We start from the raw sequence: 19,308 nt of genomic DNA, 5'->3' as shown, positions 1-19,308 counted from the left end.
AGTCACGTGAGAAAAGCGCTATATAAATATAATTCACTTCACAAATATAATTCACTTCAGGTTGGCAAGCAACACCAAAACTTTGAGGATACAGAACATTAAACACGGCGCTCAAAAATCTGTCAGTGTTTAAGTGTGACTTTGGCAAGCTATGAACACTCTTGATGGATTGTTGGCACATTACAGCTACCATAGTCAGACGTACTGTGCTTCAACATACGGGTATTATTATGGTGTACGTGTATTTAGATTTGTGTGAAGCAGGAACCCTGATTGGCTGCTTTTTTACACCTGACTTTTGCCACACTCTTGCTGTGTAGCAATCTGAACGTGTCAACAGACTTTTCTGTCTCAGACTTAGACTTCCTGTATCGTCATCAAAATGTGAACTTTACAGTACAGATAAGAACAACATGTTGTTTCATTAGCTGCTTATAGTGCAGGATAAAAGAGCAATAAGCTGCAGAGTGTTTGCATTTACAAAAGAAAGTGCAGATAGATTACTGTACAGACAAATATATTGCACTTGTGCATATGCATCTACGTTTATGGATGTATGTTATATTGTCTTTATAGTCCAGCCACTTCATCCCTCTTTGGGAGAATTGAGGGGATTAACTTGATGCAAGTCTGTACCTTTCCCTATACTCCCCACTAGTGGGTACCCTGCACCCACTCATGTTATTTTGTGTTGAAGACACATTAGAGTGCCAGTGACACACACGCTGACAAAAGCTAGCTTGTTGACAAATTACATGACTGATAACTTATTCTTTGAAGAAGACAACTAAGTAAAACACCAGAGAGTCTAGTGTGGTAACTTCTACACAGAATAACATGAGTGGGTGCAAGGAAAAGAAAGTTGCATGCTGACACACAAGTCTTTTTACACATTCAGATCGCTGCACAGACACACAAATATTACATGAAGGTCAGGTATAGATAAAACAGCCAGTTAGGGTTCCTGCTCCACACAAATCTGAATATGCATACACAGACATTTTTTACACACAAATCAAAATACGGACACAAATCTGAATACACACAAACATACATATTTCCGAATGGTTCAGCCGCCACCCGCCCAAATCTATTTAAAATATATTTTTTCGTCATGTCACCCGCCCGACCCGCGGTTCATCTGCGGATGAGACAGCAAACCGCGCATCTGTAGTGTACACACAGTAGCGCCCTGTCAGCTATTACAATATATAAATGATCAAATATAATACTTTTGCCACACCTCGTGTGTGTGTGACAATCATTGGTACTTAAACTTTTGAACAAAGGACAGCAGGATCAGGTCGATGATCCACCTGATGACTCTCAGGCTTGTCATGTTTGTCTAATCCTCCTGACAAGCTCATGATTTAAGAGGACAAACAAGGCGTGGTATCCTCCGACGCCTTCAGTGTCATCACTGAGCCTCCTTGATCTCAGACAAAGACCTCATTTGGATTTGCATAAATCTACTTTAGTATCTATATTTCCCTCTTTATGTTGCGCATGGTTTAAGAGTCCCACAGGACTCCCAGGCTGGTAATTAAAATGATAAAATGACAGGTGCAGCTGAAAAAAGACATCAGGTGTTATCTGCTGAGCGCGCACACGCCGTTTGCCTCCTAATGTACTTCTCAGCGTGCATAAACAGCCATGGCGCCAATTAGAGTGTGCAGAATCACCTCCAGCGTATTTATTGCTTTGCTTCTGGTCTTTGATGAAATTGTCTCAGTGTCGTCTCGGTCCCAAACTCCACACGCTGTAGGGCTTGAGAAAGTCCAAGAAGCTTTTCTGGCTGTGGACGTAAGAGTTGCCCTCTGACCTTGTAAAAACATCTTTAAAGTGGGGCTGGGCAATAAATTGAATATACTGGATGTATGGTGGCTTTGTCTCTGTGCGATGTAGAAAAGGAGTATATTGTGATATTGGAGTATACCTTCTCACGCAGATACTTTCAGCTGCAGCCATTACACTACAGGCTCTTCTCACTCTTCCCTGTCCCTCCTTTGCATAGAGATTTAAAACAAGTGCAATTTGTTACATACGTCATATACTGTCACGCGTGCAACATCATACGCCCTTGCCCAACAGAGAGGTAGCAGCATGGGTAAAGTTAGCGGTGATGCTAGTGGAGCAGTGCGAGGAAGAAGGTGTACATCTCAATCAATCATCAATCAATGTTTATTTATATAGCCCCAAATCACAAATGTCTCAAAGGACTGCACAAATCATTACAACTACAACATCCTCGGAAGAACCCACAAAAGGGCAAGGAAAACTCACACCCAGTGGGCAGGGAGAATTCACATTCAGTGGGGCGCCAGTGACAATGCTGACTATGAGAAACCTTGGAGAGGACCTCAGATGTGGGCAACCCCCCCCCTCTAGGGGACCGAAAGCAATGGATGTCGAGCGGGTCTAACATGATACTGTGAAAGTTCAATCCATAGTGGCTCCAAGACAGCAGTGAGAGTCCCGTCCACAGGAAACCATCTCAAGCGGATCAGCAGCGTAGAGATGTCCCCAACCGATACAGGCGAGCGGTCCATCCTGAGTCCCGACGAGCGGTCCATCCTGGGTCTCGACTCTGGACAGTCAGTACTTCATCCATGGTCATCGGACCGGACCCCCTCTGCAAAGGGAGGGGGGGGCATAGGAGAAAGAAAAGAAGCGGCAGATCAACTGGTCTAAAAAGGAGGTCTATTTAAAGGCTAGAGTATACAGATGAGTTTTAAGATGAGACTTAAATGCTTCTACTGAGGTAGCATCTCGAACTGTTACCGGGAGGGCATTCCAGAGTACTGGAGCCCGAACGGAAAACGCTCTATAGCCCGCAGACTTTTTTGGAGCTCTAGGAATCACTAATAAGCCGGAGTCTTTTGAACGCAGATTTCTTGCCGGGACATACGGTACAATACAATCGGCAAGATAGGCTGGAGCTAGACCGTGTAGTATTTTATACGTAAGTAGTAAAACCTTAAAGTCACATCTTAAGTGCACAGGAAGCCAGTGCAGGTGAGCCAGTACAGGTATATATGTATGTATATATGTATATAAAGGTATATACAGTATAGGTATATATGTATGTATATATGTATATAAAGGTATATACAGTACAGGCGTAATATGATCAAACTTTCTTGTTCTTGTCAAAAGTCTAGCAGCCGCATTTTGTACCAACTGTAATCTTTTAATGCTAGACATGGGGAGACCCGAAAATAATACGTTACAGTAATCGAGACGAGACGTAACAAACGCATGGATAATGATCTCGGCGTCTTTAGTGGACAAAATGGAGCGAATTTTAGCGATATTACGGAGATGAAAGAAGGCCGTTTTAGTAACGCTTTTAATGTGTGACTCAAAGGAGAGAGTTGGGTGGAAGATAATACCCAGATTTTTTACAGAGTCACCTTGTTTTATTATTTGGTTGTCAAATGTTAAAGTTGTATTATTAAATAGAGGTCGGTGTCTAGCAGGACCGATAATCAGCATTTCCGTTTTTTTGGCATTAAGTTGCAAAAAGTTAGCGGACATCCGTTGTTTAATTTCATTAAGACACGCTTCCAACTGACTACAGTCCGGCGTGTTGGTCAGCTTTAGGGGCATGTAAAGTTGGGTGTCATCAGCATAACAGTGAAAGCTAATACCGTATTTGCGTATGACGTCACCTAGCGGCAGCATGTAGATGCTGAAGAGTACAGGGCCAAGGACCGAACCCTGGGGAACTCCACACGTTACCTTAACATAGTCCGAGGTCACACTGTTATAGGAGACGCACTGCATCCTATCAGTAAGATAAGAGTTAAACCATGACAGGGCTGAGTCTGACATACCAATTCGTATTTTGATACGCTCTAATAAAATATTATGATCGACGGTATCGAAAGCAGCGCTAAGATCGAGGAGCAGCAACATAGATGACTCATCAGAGTCCATCGTTAGCAATAGATCATTAGTCAATTTTGCGAGGGCTGTCTCCATTGGAAACAAATGGAGGAAGAAGAATGAATTCCCAAGAAAAACAGCGAGGGGTCCAATGTCTGGCGGTGGTTTGGCTTCAAGCAGGAAGATGTTGAACAGACAACCGTAATATGTCAAGTATGCGGCAAAAGTACTACTAGATCCATTTGAAAAGTCACCTGCTAGAGAATAAGAAGTGGTTGAAACTACGCATGTCAACAACTCGCCCGGTGCCACACCCACAAAATGTCGAAGCCACCAGCACTGACCCAATTGAGCCTGGCGTCTTCCATTTCCACATCAACACAGTATGAAAAAACTAGTCAACAACAGAAGGAGATAACGTCCACAGAAACCTACCACATAGTGAAGGACATACACTATTTATTTCCTATTATGCAGCTCATTTTCATTTGACACTTATTGAAATATCTTGTGTGACATTATGAACAAAAGTATTTGTTCTAAACTATTGTAGTGGTGATCTGTACAAAAAGTGCACTTTAATTTAGTGTTGTTTTGAAATGTCATCTTAGTGACATCATGCACAAAAGTGCACTCATAGCTTCTTTTAAAATGTCTCTGACAATATTGCACTTTCTGTTATGAAATGACTTGAATGTTTGTGTCACTGCTTAATAACTGTTTAATAAATGCACTTTTGTTAAATTACTTAGTTGTGATTTCCCTCTCTGCAGGACAGTTTAAAAGTAGCATATATTAATGCGGTATGAAGAAGATTGTTTGAATGTAGACACATAAAATCATCATACTCCTGAGATTATATGCATCAAGTGTTCATTCAAGGCTAAGGGAAAATATCCACATATATATCGTGAAATGGCATAAAATATCCAGATATTAATAAAAGGCCATATCACCCAGCCCTACTTTAACAGGGACTGACAAAAGTTTATTTTTGCATTTTGACATGTAAAAATAGCTGGTTCTAGGTAGTTAGCAATGCAGCTAATGTTAGCAATCAATTCTACCTCTAAATCGCTTTTTAACAAAGAGTCAACAATGCTTCATTTACGTTGTGTAACCTTTATAATAACCAAACTGTAATAACGTTGTTTTTGTAAGAGTACACACTGAGGAACTTTTTTTTTCCAGCTTAGTAACATATCGGCATGCTATGGTGTTAGCTGTAGAAGCTAACTACGGCAAGAGATAAGCTAGCTTCTACGAAAACACATTTGAGTTTGTAACGTGCAACACTGTGATAGGACACCAATCTGTACTGAGTGGAAAACATGAACAATCATATTACAGTATCTGTAAAGTATTATCTCATGTTTTGTTTGTACACAGCAAGCTTGACAGCATATGATGTCTGTCATTATACACAATGGACAGTTGTCTGTTTGGTCCAGCTGGCCGGTGGCGTTTTTGCCAAATTATTTGGGTAAGCTCCCCATTTATGTCAAAATAGCATGGCTCCAAATCCCACATTTTGCAGCTTTGAGTCACTTTCACCTCACTCTCTTGGCTTCCGCCTGCTCCAATGTTTCACTCTTCATTCATGCTCGCTTTTAGACGCAGTGGTTCATCCTCTGTATATTCAACTTCAAAAAGATAAGGTTGTGAATCCTAATTTGTCCCAAAATAGTTGTCTTTGTCGTTTGTTACCAAGTCTGCCATGATTGGAACGCACACATGCGTTTTGTATCTGGAAGTGGGAACACACTGGAAGTCGGAAGTGCGCTGCTATTTAAACGGAAATAAATGCGCTCAAGAATTAGTTCTGGCATTAATTAAAATGATCAAAATAGGGTAAATATTATTCATAGCTCATATTGTTATGAAGGTGTTACTACATTATATTTATACTTGCAGTGTGTATATTGTACATATTACATATTGTCATGAAGGTGTATGTTACTACTTTATGTATATACTTACAGTGTGTAAATAAAGATTGATGGAGGGTTTTGAAGTGTTTTTCTAGACTTTGAAGGCTACAACAGTGTCTCCCTTTAAGCACATCCTTCCATAAAGCAGTGCAGTTCCCTCTCAGCGTCACAGTTTCTCAGCCAGGCCGCTCACTTACAACTCAAACAAAGAGGACAGTTGACTTATTACTTTTCTTGTGCTCCCAAAACAAGTGTGGACCAAAGGATGTTATTGCCCTGCTGTAAAATATTACACACCATCAGATGTGTGTGTGTCTTTCATATTTTTACGGCTGCCTTTGGGATACAACCAGACTGAAGTTAAATGTGCACAAAAGAAGATTGAATGCGACAAAAAAGGAGTATGAGGGTTAACTCCTAGAGCTCCCAGCTGGTCGTCCTTCCTCCAATTAGTCAAACTAGGTGCAGGACCTGCAAACTAAGAGGGAGAGAGGGGCAACCAAGCCAACAGGAACACAGACTGAGCACTAAGCCCCTCCCACACGGTCATGGTCGTAACAAGGGTATAGCATCAGTTTATTTGGAGTATGCGTACATGTACATGTGATACATCTTATAGCTTGCACATTCTCATCTCTCTTCACATGTCCGAAAAGGAGTAGGAAGAAGCAAGGCATTTTTAATAACACTCCTTCATAACACATATGTTGACTTCCTGTTGTCATCTTGTAACAGTTTTCATTCTGGAGTCGATTTCCAAACACAGCAGTTCTGCAAATCAACTGTGATTCTCATATTGACATGAATGGTATACTACTTTCAATAAAGTTTGTTATTCTTTGTACTCTGTAAACACTTTTCAACAACCTCCTGAAGTGAGTCATATCCATACAGTGTTTGATTTCTTTATTTAAGAGAATTAGGAAGAAGCATACCATAATTCCATAATTGAACTTCACATACTGATATGCTAAAGGTCTTAAGTGTTGTGCGTGCATACCGATGTTTTAAATGACATTGTCCTCTAAGGTTATATTTTTCCTCTTCTGTTGAGAAGAATTGTTGCACATTCCTGGCTCGCAGGTTATAGTTTACTTTGCTCATCATTTTAGCTGTTTGTAAACACACCAAATCATTAAGTTTTAATCATTTAGAGTCCATAAATAAAGGCTTTGTATGTTCTCTACATTCAACATTATGTATTATTCTAACTGGCTGAGCAGACGAAGATGGATGGAAACTGATGAATAGAGGCTGATATGATATATGTCCAAATGCCAAATATGGGTGCTGATAATTGTTGGATCTCTGTGGGAAAGGAGTAGACTGATAAGGAATATTATTAGCACCTTACACACTTACATGTGGGACACTGGATAGGTCCTGGCCTCTGCCAGGTGATATCAGTGTGGATCACACGGTGATATCACACTGTGTAGCGCACCTTGTCAAGGTATTGGATGACAGCAAGTGGAAGCTCATAAACCTTTGGGCCGAGACAAGGTCCAAAAAACCACCTTGATGTCATTTCTTTTCATCCTGCAGAGATCAGCAGCTTTCTTCCCGCTGACGTAGCGCAACATGTGCACCACCAATCATAGCAAGGCTAACAGCGTTATCACATGGCCTCTTACGTATTGATTTAGAACGATGTAGCGAGCAGATCATCGCCCTGCAAGATTTCTACTGAGTGCGCATTTTTTACCCTGCTTAGGATCCTGGTGCAGTTTGTTTAGTCATTTGTTTGGGTAACCAGTTGTGTTTGGTGTGGGGAGGTGTAACCATTTGTGTTTGGTGTGGGCAGGTGTAACCATTGGTGTTTTGTGTGTTCAGGTGTAACCCTTTGTTTTTGGTGTGGCCAGGTATAACCATTGGTGTTTGGTGTGGCCAGGTATAACCATTGGTGTTTGGTGTGGGCAGGTGTAACCATTGGTGTTTGGTGTGGGCAGGTGTAACCATTTGTGTTTGGTGTGTTCAGGTGTAACCCTTTGTTTTTGGTGTGACCAGGTATAACCATTGGTGTTTGGTGTGGGCAGGTGTAACCATTGGTGTTTGGTGTGTTCAGGTGTAACCCTTTGTTTTTGGTGTGGCCAGGTATAACCATTGGTGTTTGGTGTGGGCAGGTGTAACCATTGGTGTTTTGTGTGTTCAGGTGTAACCCTTTGTTTTTGGTGTGGCCAGGTATAACCATTGGTGTTTGGTGTGGCCAGGTATAACCATTGGTGTTTGGTGTGGGCAGGTGTAACCATTGGTGTTTGGTGTGGGCAGGTGTAACCATTTGTGTTTGGTGTGTTCAGGTGTAACCCTTTTTTTTTGGTGTGGCCAGGTATAACCATTGGTGTTTGGTGTGGCCAGGTATAACCATTGGTGTTTGGTGTGGGCAGGTGTAACCATTGGTGTTTTGTGTGTTCAGGTGTAACCCTTTGTTTTTGGTGTGGCCAGGTATAACCATTGGTGTTTGGTGTGGCCAGGAATAACCATTGGTGTTTGTTGTGGGCAGGTGTAACCATTTGTGTTTGGTGTGGGCAGGTGTAACCATTTGTGTTTGGTGTGGGCAGGTGTAACCATTGGTCTTTGGTGTGGGTAGGTGTAACCCTTTGTGTTTGGTGTGGGCAGGTGTAACCATTGGTCTGTGGTGTGGGTAGGTGTAACCATTTGTGTTTGGTGTGGGCAGGTGTAACCATCTGTGTTTGGTGTGGGCATGTGTAACCATTTGTGTTAAGTGGGGGCAGGTGTAACCATTTGTGTTTGGTGTGGGCAGGTGTAACTAGTTGTGTTAAGTGTGGGCAGGAGTAACTATTGGTGTTTGGTGTGGTTCAGGTGTGGCTGACGTCGGTGTTGGATGCAGTCAAGGTGTCCCCCCTCATAGAGAAGATCAACGACCACAAAGACTTGAAGAAGCTGCTCAGGACCAGGACCAACGTTCTGGTGCTCTACACCAAGACAGGTAAAGGAGACATGGTTGACCTCACTGCTAATTAGCAGACATCTACCCTTTATTTTGAAATTTACAACCACATCAGCAGATACAATATATACACACATGATACCAGTATTTAGTATATCAAAAATATTACTAGTAGAGCCACACCCACTAAAAAAGAATAATAATTTCACTGCACTTATTTACCCCCCCCCCCCCCCATATTTTGGTTGCACCGGAGTATAAGTGACAGATATATACGTTGGGAAATGAGTTATTTACACAGAAATATGTAGTAAATGTTTATTTACATACCTTAATTGTTTCCGAACGGTGTCTGTAACATGGCAGTAAATCGGCTGATCAAACAAAACAGAAGTCATCGTCATGGACCAGCTAGCTGCGCAAGCTCGCTCTCCAATCTGCTAAGCAGACTCAATAACTTTTATCCATCCATCCATCCATTTTTTACAGCTTATTCCCTTTTGGGGTCACGGGGGGCGCTGGCGCCTATCTCAGCTACAATAATCGGGCGGAAGGCGGGGTACACGCTGGACAAGTCGCCACTTTATCGCAATGCCAGCACAGATAGACAGACAACATTCACACTCACATTCACACACTAGGGCCAATTTAGTGTTGCCAATCAAACTATCCCCAGGTTACTTTTAGTTTTGGTAAATTTACTGAGGACTTTGTGAAAGTGAAACAACACAAAAAAATTGTTTTTGTAAGTTAATAACGTGTTAGCATATTAGTTCAAGCTAACGACGCCAGCTTGATTATATTACGATAGCACGTACAAATATGCAAGAAAACACTCCTACAGACATCACACATGGGACGCTTTAGTAGGTAAGAATTGTTTTAGTTATATTTTATAACTTAAAAAACGTTGCTTGGAATGATGAATGAAGAATCCATACGAGTAGGAACGCTATGGACAGCTAGAAGATGAAACAGAACTTCTACTTGCGGTTGAAAGCAGGCCAAACAGAAAGGCACTGCGGCACTTGCAGTGAGCAAACTCATCCAAAAGATAGCGCCATAGCACAAACAATAACACACTTTTTTAGTGTCTTTGTTTCTTCTTTTTTGTTTAAACTATTTTCATTTTTTGTCTGTCAGCAAAGAAAGATCCATAAATTAGCCACACCGTTTCATGAGCCGCAGGGTTCAAAGAGTAGGAAAAAAGCATTTGCATTTGATCTTTTTTTTTTTTTTTTGCGAAACACTGAAAAAACTTTTTGGTTTTTCTGTAAAAAATAACAACTGGCAGTTTAGTCGCAGAAATTTACTGTAAAATTTAAGGTGGCATATCACTGTAAATGTTAAAGTGTTTTTACTGTATTTTTACGGTAAAATTCTGGTTACTGAGCTGCCAGGTTTTTACGGTATTATTTACTGTCATTTTTAGTGTACAATTTGATGGATAACTTGTTTTGAAATCATAAGTCAAGCAGATATGGATGTATTTCTTTTTAACAAAAATGTTGGGAAATTATGGTAGTATAGTATTTGTTGTATTAATAGATAGTATTGCAGTTTACAAGATACTCAACAGAAGGCAGTATGTGTATTTTTAGCAGTCAAAATAGATAGAAAATGAAAGTACTTTGAATTCTTATTTACAGGCTTTCCCTGTAACATAAGTAAAGATGAGGCAGCAGCTTAAACATTCTCATACTTTCTGTGACGACTAGGAATAAATGATGTCCGCCATCTTGAAAAATGTCTCAGCTATAATCTACGTCCAAAATAATTTTATTGAAATGTTGACAATATTTTAGAAACTATACAATGTATTAAATCCATCAAATGTTATACAAGTGTATAAAAGGGAGTAGATGAGGTATTGTGATGTAGACAAATGTCATATTTTGACCAATTTTCCATATTTAGAAATAGAATTTTGATGTTCCTTAGACACACGTCATAAAAGTGTTTGATGTTAAATTACACAACATCAAACATTATGTCACTACAGGTCCCACTTTTCCTAAAACTGTAATGTAAACAACTTAGTCTTGTCCAGATGTTTACTGACATTATATTCATGTTTAATAACTTTTGCTGCACATTAAAATCACTTAGCGGCCTCCATGACTACTAATAATCGGTATCGCCTTTGGAAAAAAAATGTATCGGCCGTTGTCTGATTGAAAGGTTTCTTGAGTCAGTCCTTCTAAAATGAAAATCCGACAGACTGTCCCTAAGTCATGTCCAGATGTTTGGACCCCAGGCAGGAGTCTAAATATAGTCCAGACCTGGAGAGGAACCTTGTAAATAAAACACTGGTCACGCCTTTGTCACTTCCTAAACTATCAAGCAGGCAGCAGACACAGTATCAGCATGACATGTCAGTTAATGTACATCAGTCCTTCTCAAGTAGGGGGCTGGACCACATGAGACCCCCAAAGAACTTGCTTTATCAGTATCATACTGCATCAGTATCATGTTGTGTCAGTATGATGCTTCTAAGAGTGAAAATAAGTGGCCTACAAAAGGTGCTGAGTGCAGACATTAATCCTGACTTTCTCATGTTGATACTAAATATCAGCACAAATTGTTTTATTCATGTTTGTTTCGTTCTCCTGAATTAATGTTGCTGATGAAATGGAGTTGATTATTATTTATTGAGTTTTATTGGCTTTAATTTGTCAGTTTATTATGAAGCTAGACACAGTAATAATCATGAAACAATACAACCGCACATAAATAATTCAACATAAAGAGTTGCTTATCACTTACACGTACAAAGTCTCCATATTAGAGAGTATCCAGTAGCAAATGTGTCTGCACCATGAGCTTAAATTCATGAATTACTGTGACCACTATGTCTGACCCCAAAAAAAAACATTACCACTCCACTTCAACTCACAGACAGCATAAGTCCATTCTTTCATGTCATTCTCCAATAAATGTGTACATTTATGGCGACTCACTTTTTTTTTTTGTAAAATTATATCTGGAGGGGTCATTTTAGTGTGGTAATACTACATGAGTCTCCCTTTAGAAGAGAGTCTGTGTCAGCGTCCAATGGTGCCATCTTCTGTCTGCTCTCACATTGTATGTTGATGAAAGCTTCCTGGCCCAGTGAAAGGTGGTCCTGTTCTCAGTAACCTGACCCTTCCTCCCAGCATGGGACCTTTTACTGTTTGTCCCACAACAGGCTTTTACTCACGCCCCAAATTTCTCAGGTACAAAAAAAAAAGATTTTCTTGCATTAAAAAGAAAAATTGCTAGTAGACAAAACCAATTTAAATTGTTTTTTTTTTAATAAAAAAAAAAGAAAATCACAAGTAAAAACAATTGTTTTCGATTGAAAAATGTATTCGCAAGTGAAAAAATATATTTGTAAGTCTAAAAACAATTTTATGCAGGAAAAAAAGTAAAACTTTTTTTATTAAAAATAATTTGCAAGTATAATTTTTTTTTATTCAATTAAACTATTTGTAACTCCCCAAAAATTTTTCAGCAAATATAAAAACAATTTTCTGCAAGTAAAAAAATTCATAATTATGTAAAAAAATGTAATTCAAAGCGATTTGCATTTAAAAAAATGTTTTGCATGGAAATACATTTTTTTCCAAGTAAAAAAAAAAATTATACAAATAAAAATTTTCTTCCAAGTTAAAAAATGATTTGCAAATATATATAAAATAAGTAGAAAAAACATCTGGAGTTTAAAAACATTTTTTTGCCATTAAAACCCCCGATTCACAGGTAAAAAATTATTGTTTTCCGTTAAAAAAAATATTCGGAACTAAAATGACAATTTTATTTTAAAAAATATACATATTTGTGAGTATAAAAACAGTAATTGGTGATTGGTTTTTAATTGAGGGAAATAGTTTTGAATCCTTTTTTCAATTGAAGGAAATAGTTTTTATACTTGAGAATAGTTTTCTTTGTTGAAGAAAACAGTTTAGATTTTTGCTAATTGTTTTTAATTGTAGAAAATAGTTTTTATACTTGGTAATTAATAGTTTTTATGAGGGACAAGCGGTAGAAAATGGTTGGACTTGCGAATGGTTGGGCGTGAGTAGAAACTTGTTGGTTTGTTCTGTCAGTAAATCCACTCCACAGACGGTAGACCGCTCTCTCTTGTCCACCTGCAGCTTCATCAGGAGACACTCACCTGAAACTGCTGTCTGACGTGGCCCTCACAGTCAAGGGCCAGGGAACCATTGCCTGGGTCAACTGTGGGTATGTACTGCTCTCTGTGTCTGTGCGCGTGCGTGAGTGCGTGTGTGTGTGTGTTTGTGTGAGTGTGTGTGTGTATGTAACATCAGAAGACTCCTTTATCGCCTGTGACATTACGCCTCCTTTATCGGAACATTGCCTCTGACAGCAGCTTTAAAAGCAGTAGAAACTTTGCTCCATCACAACGTCTCTGCCGCCATCCATCCACAGGATTTATGGTGGTGTAGGAGCGGTGTGACAAGAGGCTTGTAAAGGACTTGATTGCATCATGTACTGACAACTTAGTGGGACCATCTGTAACTTTCTGCCAAAGTAGATCTCTTATTGTCGTACGTCACTCATGAAGACACACGAGGGCTCTCATCCACAACTTTGTCTCATGGCTCTATTGAAGACTGCACCTGCCATCAGGGACCATACCTCCTTTGTAGACCCAGGAGCAGGTCCTTTCTTCCTACTCCACACTCATGCATCCTTTCTTTCACTCTTTCCACATTAGCAAATTACATCAGTCCCCACAAAGTTAACACGTTACCATCGGTCCCAACAAGGTTAACACGTTACCATCTGTCCCCACAAGGTTAACACGTTACCATCTGTCCCCACAAGGTTAACACGTTACCAATGGTCCCCACAAGGTTAACACGTTACCATCTGTCCCCACAAGGTTAACACGTTACCATCTGTCCCCACAAGGTTAACACGTTACCATCTGTCCCCACAAGGTTAACACGTTACCATCTGTCCCCACAAGGTTAACACGTTACCATCTGTCCCCACAAGGTTAACACGTTACCATCTGTCCCCACAAGGTTAACACGTTACCAATGGTCCCCACAAGGTTAACACGTTACCATCGGTCCCCACAAGGTTGAAACGTTACCATCGGTCCCCACAAGGTTAACACGTTACCATCGGTCCCGACAAGGTTGAAACGTTACCAATGGTCCCCACAAGGTTAACACGTTACCATCGGTCCCCACAAGGTTAACACGTTACCAATGGTCCCCACAAGGTTAACACGTTACCATCTGTCCCCACAAGGTTAACACGTTACCAATGGTCCCCACAAGGTTAACACGTTACCATCTGTCCCCACAAGGTTAACACGTTACCATCTGTCCCCACAAGGTTAACACGTTACCTTCTGTCCCCACAAGGTTAACACGTTACCATCTGTCCCCACAAGGTTAACACGTTACCATCTGTCCCCACAAGGTTAACACGTTACCAATGGTCCCCACAAGGTTAACACGTTACCATCGGTCCCCACAAGGTTAACACGTTACCATCGGTCCCCACAAGGTTGAAACGTTACCATCGGTCCCCACAAGGTTAACACGTTACCATCGGTCCCGACAAGGTTGAAACGTTACCAATGGTCCCCACAAGGTTAACACGTTACCATCGGTCCCCACAAGGTTAACACGTTACCAATGGTCCCCACAAGGTTAACACGTTACCATCTGTCCCCACAAGGTTAACACGTTACCATCAATCCTAACAAGGTTAACATGTTACAATCTGTCCCCACAAGGTTAACACATTACCAATGGTCCCCACAGGGTTAACACGTTACCATCGGTCCCCACAGGGTTAACACGTTACCATCGGTCCCCACAGGGTTAACACGTTACCATCGGTCCCCACAAGGTTAACACGTTACCATCGGTCCCCTCAAGGTTGAAACGTTACCATCGGTCCCCTCAAGGTTGAAACGTTACCATCGGTCCCCACAAGGTTGACACTTTACCATCTGTCCCCACAAGGTTAACACGTTACCATCAATCCTAACAAGGTTAACATGTTACAATCTGTCCCCACAAGGTTAACACGTTACCAATGGTCCCCACAAAGTTAACACGTTACCATCTGTCCCCACAAGGTTGACAGGTTACCAATGGTCCCCACAAGGTTAACACGTTACCATCGGTCCCCACAAGGTTGAAACGTTACCATCGGTCCCCACAAGGTTAACACGTTACCATCTGTCCCCACAAGGTTAACACGTTACCATCAATCCTAACAAGGTTAACATGTTACAATCTGTCCCCACAAGGTTAACACATTACCAATGGTCCCCACAGGGTTAAAACGTTACCATCGGTCCCCACAGGGTTAACACGTTACCATCGGTCCCCACAGGGTTAACACGTTACCATCGGTCCCCACAGGGTTAACACGTTACCATCGGTCCCCACAAGGTTAACACGTTACCAGCTTTCCCCACAAGGTTGACACGTTACCATCGGTCCCCACAAGTTTGAAACGTTACCATCGGTCCCCACAAGTTTGAAACGTTACCATCGGTCCCCACAAGGTTGACACTTTACCATCGGTCCCCACAAGGTTAACACGTTACCATCGGTCCCCACAAGGTTGAAACGTTACCATCTGTCCCCACAAGGTTAACACGTTACCATCTGTCCCCACAAGGTTAACACATTACCAATGGTCCCCACAAGGTTAACACGTTACCATCTGTCCCCACAAGGTTAACACGTTACCAATGGTCCCCACAAGGTTAACACGTTACCATCGGTCCCCACAAGGTTGAAACGTTACCATCGGTCCCCACAAGGTTGACACTTTACCATCGGTCCCCACAAGGTTAACACGTTACCATCGGTCCCCACAAGGTTGAAACGTTACCATCTGTCCCCACAAGGTTAACACGTTACCATCGGTCCCCACAAGGTTAACACGTTACCAATGGTCCCCACAAGGTTAACACGTTACCATCGGTCCCCACAAGGTTAACACGTTACCATCGGTCCCCACAAGGTTAACACGTTACCATCGGTCCCCACAAGGTTGAAACGTTACCATCGGTCCCCACAAGGTTAACACTTTACCATCGGTCCCCACAAGGTTAACACGTTACCATCGGTCCCCACAAGGTTGACACTTTACCATCGGTCCCCACAAGGTTAACACGTTACCATCGGTCCCCACAAGGTTAACACGTTACCATCGGTCCCCACAAGGTTAACACATTACCATCGGTCCCCACAAGGTTAACACTTTACCATCGGTCCCCACAAGGTTAACACGTTACCATCGGTCCCCACAAGGTTAACACGTTACCATCGGTCCCCACAAGGTTAACACATTACCATCGGTCCCCACAAGGTTAACACATTACCATCGGTCCCCACAAGGTTAACACGTTACCATCGGTCCCCACAAGGTTAACACATTACCATCGGTCCCCACAAGGTTAACACTTTACCATCGGTCCCCACAAGGTTAACACGTTACCATCGGTCCCCACAAGGTTAACACGTTACCATCGGTCCCCACAAGGTTAACACGTTACCATCGGTCCACACAAGGTTAACACATTACCATCGGTCCCCACAAGGTTAACACATTACCATCGGTCCCCACAAGGTTAACACGTTACCATCGGTCCCCACAAGGTTAACACATTACCATCGGTCCCCACAAGGTTAACACTTTACCATCGGTCCCCACAAGGTTAACACGTTACCATCGGTCCCCACAAGGTTAACACATTACCATCGGTCCCCACAAGGTTAACACGTTACCATCGGTCCCCACAAGGTTAACACGTTACCATCGGTCCCCACAAGGTTAACACTTTACCATCGGTCCCCACAAGGTTGACACGTTACCATCGGTCCCCACAAGGTTAACACATTACCATCGGTCCCCACAAGGTTAACACATTACCATCGGTCCCCACAAGGTTGACACTTTACCATCAGTCCCCACAAGGTTGACACATTACCATCGGTCCCCACAAGGTTGACACTTTACCATCGGTCCCCACAAGGTTAACACATTACCATCGGTCCCCACAAGGTTGACACTTTACCATCGGTCCCCACAAGGTTGACACTTTACCATCGGTCCCCACAAGGTTGACACTTTACCATCGGTCCCCACAAGGTTGACACTTTACCATCGGTCCCCACAAGGTTAACACGTTACCATCGGTCCACACAAGGTTAACATGTGTGTACTCAAGCGGTAGTTTCTGGTACCAAAGCACCTGAACCTGGTTTCCGATCGCACCCCCCAAAGGTGGCTAGAATCCCAGTAGCCCACATTACCTCCTGTGCCAGCTTCTGTGCCATATGTCTCCATTGGAGCGCCAACCAAGATGGAAGCTCCACGTGAGGACAGACGGTGTGTGACGGCACGTGGCCAAAGTAGAGAGGTGGAAGTGAGGCATTGGGACCACATGACAGAGTCCATGGCAATGAATGATGTCATCCTGGGGGCTGCAGAGCAAGGCAGCGAGTCTTCATCAATGGGAAGGCAAACATCCCAGCATAAAACCTGCTTGAGGTTAAATGCCGGCTTTCGTCAGGGAAAGTCTTCTTTAATCTACCTAACAGTCCAGGGGCCTCATGTATTAAGAATTGCCTGACCACGCCCCCATTTGAATAGGCAAATCATGGACTACAGAGCGCACCTGAATATAAGTCACACCTGCTACATTTTACAAAAAAAATCTATATATATATTATTCCATATATTAGCCGCTCCAGACTATAAATCGCAGATATGTACGTTGTGAAATGAGTTATTTACACATAAATATTTAGTAAATGTTTATTTACATAGCTTAATTGTTTCCAAAGGGTGTCTGTAATTAGGCAGTAAAACGGCTGATCAAACAAAACAGAAGTCATGGTCATGGACCCACTAGCTGCGCAAGCTACCTCTGAAAAACAGTCTCAATAACTCCTCGGTGACGTTTTGGTGAATTTACTGAGGATTTTGTGAAAGTGATACAATACAAAAAGAATGTTAGTTAATAATACTAACACAGACACTCGTAAACGTGTTAGCATATTAGCTAATGCTAACGGCAGTAGCTTGTTTACATTACGATAGCGCGTACAAATATGCATGAAAACATTCCTACAGACATCACACATGTTACGCTTGAGTAAAAAAAAATAGTTTCAGTTATGTTGTAAAACTTACAAATGTTTCTTGGAGTGATGAATCCATATAAGTAGAAACACTATGAACTCCTAGAAGATAGAAAGTCACCTGTACTCCCGGTTCAAAGCACTAAATGGAAGGACACTGCAGCACTAGCAGTGAACGAACTCCTTCAAAAGATGGCGCCATAGCACAAACAATAACACCCTTTTTTAGTGTGTTTGCATGGTTTTAATCAATCAATCAATCAATGTTTATTTATATAGCCCTAAATCACAAATGTCTCAAAGGACTGTAGAAACCACTACGACTATGACATCCTCGGAAGAACCCACATAAGGGCAAGGAAGACTCACACCCAGTGGGACGCCAGTGACAATGATGACTATGAGAAACCTTGGAGAGGACCTCTCTGAAAACTATTTGCATTGTGGTCGTCAGCGAAGAAAAATACACCCATTTTATAAGCCACAGATTTCGAAGTGTAGGAAAAAAGTAGTGTTTTTTTAGTATAGCCTGGAATTTATGGTAAGTTAGCCATGTCCCTGAGATCTCACACTCTGCCCAATCACAATTCCATCTCTCTGGCGTTTGCGATAAAGTGGGTGTGGCCTAACAGGTGAAAGTAGTGCTGCACCATGTTTGAAAAGATGCTTACTTTAACGTAGAACTTTAGTAGAGGTGTGTGACTCACATTCCCCCCAATTTAAATGAAATTTGTGTATCTTACGATAACGTGTGTTCATACAGTAAGTAGCCTGCTCACAGCCAGATTAGAGTTTATGTAATACTTGGTTGGTAACCTTTTACATTTAAAGATGCCAGTTTATCAGAAAGACTTGACTCTCGTTTGATTACTCAATCTATTATTCCAACCCAGGAGAGATACTTGCTGTGCTGGAGTTCCAGGACCACATTGATCTCCTCGATCAGAAGCCCAAAGACCCGTCATAGGGTGGCTAGCAAACGTAATCCTGCTGACCCCTTTAAAGCCATGGTTGATGGCATGTCCGCAAGACTACACCGTAAACAAGTCAGATTTGACTGTAAAAACCTGGCAGCTCAGTTGCCAGACATTTACCCGAAAATCATCAGTGCTACCATTTTTCGAATGACACTGTAAAAATAGAAGGTACATTTTACGGTAAATATACTTGATAATATTTTTAAATTTATAGTAATGCAGTGTAAAAATGGCTATAAATTTTAAGGTAAAAACTGGCAGCTCAGTCACCAAAAAATGTAACGTGAAATCCACAGTTGCAGTAACATGGTGTAAAAAAAAACACTGTAAATGTCTAGGTAGTATTACTGTTTTTTATCATAAAATCTGTAGATGTTTTTTACAGACTAACACTTTACATTTGACTCAAAGAACCCCTGCCCTACGTTTAAAGTAGAGACTGTTTGATGCTCTATGGAGAAAAAATGGCAGCT

At 41.6% G+C, this 19,308-nt stretch overlaps 1 protein-coding gene across 1 annotated transcript in view; it reads left to right on the top strand.

Moving 5' to 3' along the window:
- pdia5 (protein disulfide isomerase family A, member 5) overlaps positions 1–19,308 on the top strand; it is a 56,540-nt gene that overhangs the window by 8,886 nt on the left and 28,346 nt on the right. The window contains exons 2-3 of the mRNA XM_061918185.1: positions 8,640–8,766; positions 12,864–12,951. Of these exons, the coding sequence (XP_061774169.1) occupies positions 8,640–8,766; positions 12,864–12,951 (215 nt within the window). The remainder of the gene's footprint in view (positions 1–8,639; positions 8,767–12,863; positions 12,952–19,308) is intronic.

This window comes from Nerophis ophidion, linkage group LG13 (assembly GCF_033978795.1).
Source record: "Nerophis ophidion isolate RoL-2023_Sa linkage group LG13, RoL_Noph_v1.0, whole genome shotgun sequence".
Taxonomy (NCBI): domain Eukaryota; kingdom Metazoa; phylum Chordata; class Actinopteri; order Syngnathiformes; family Syngnathidae; genus Nerophis; species Nerophis ophidion.
This window is presented reverse-complemented; position numbering and strand designations above follow the sequence as displayed.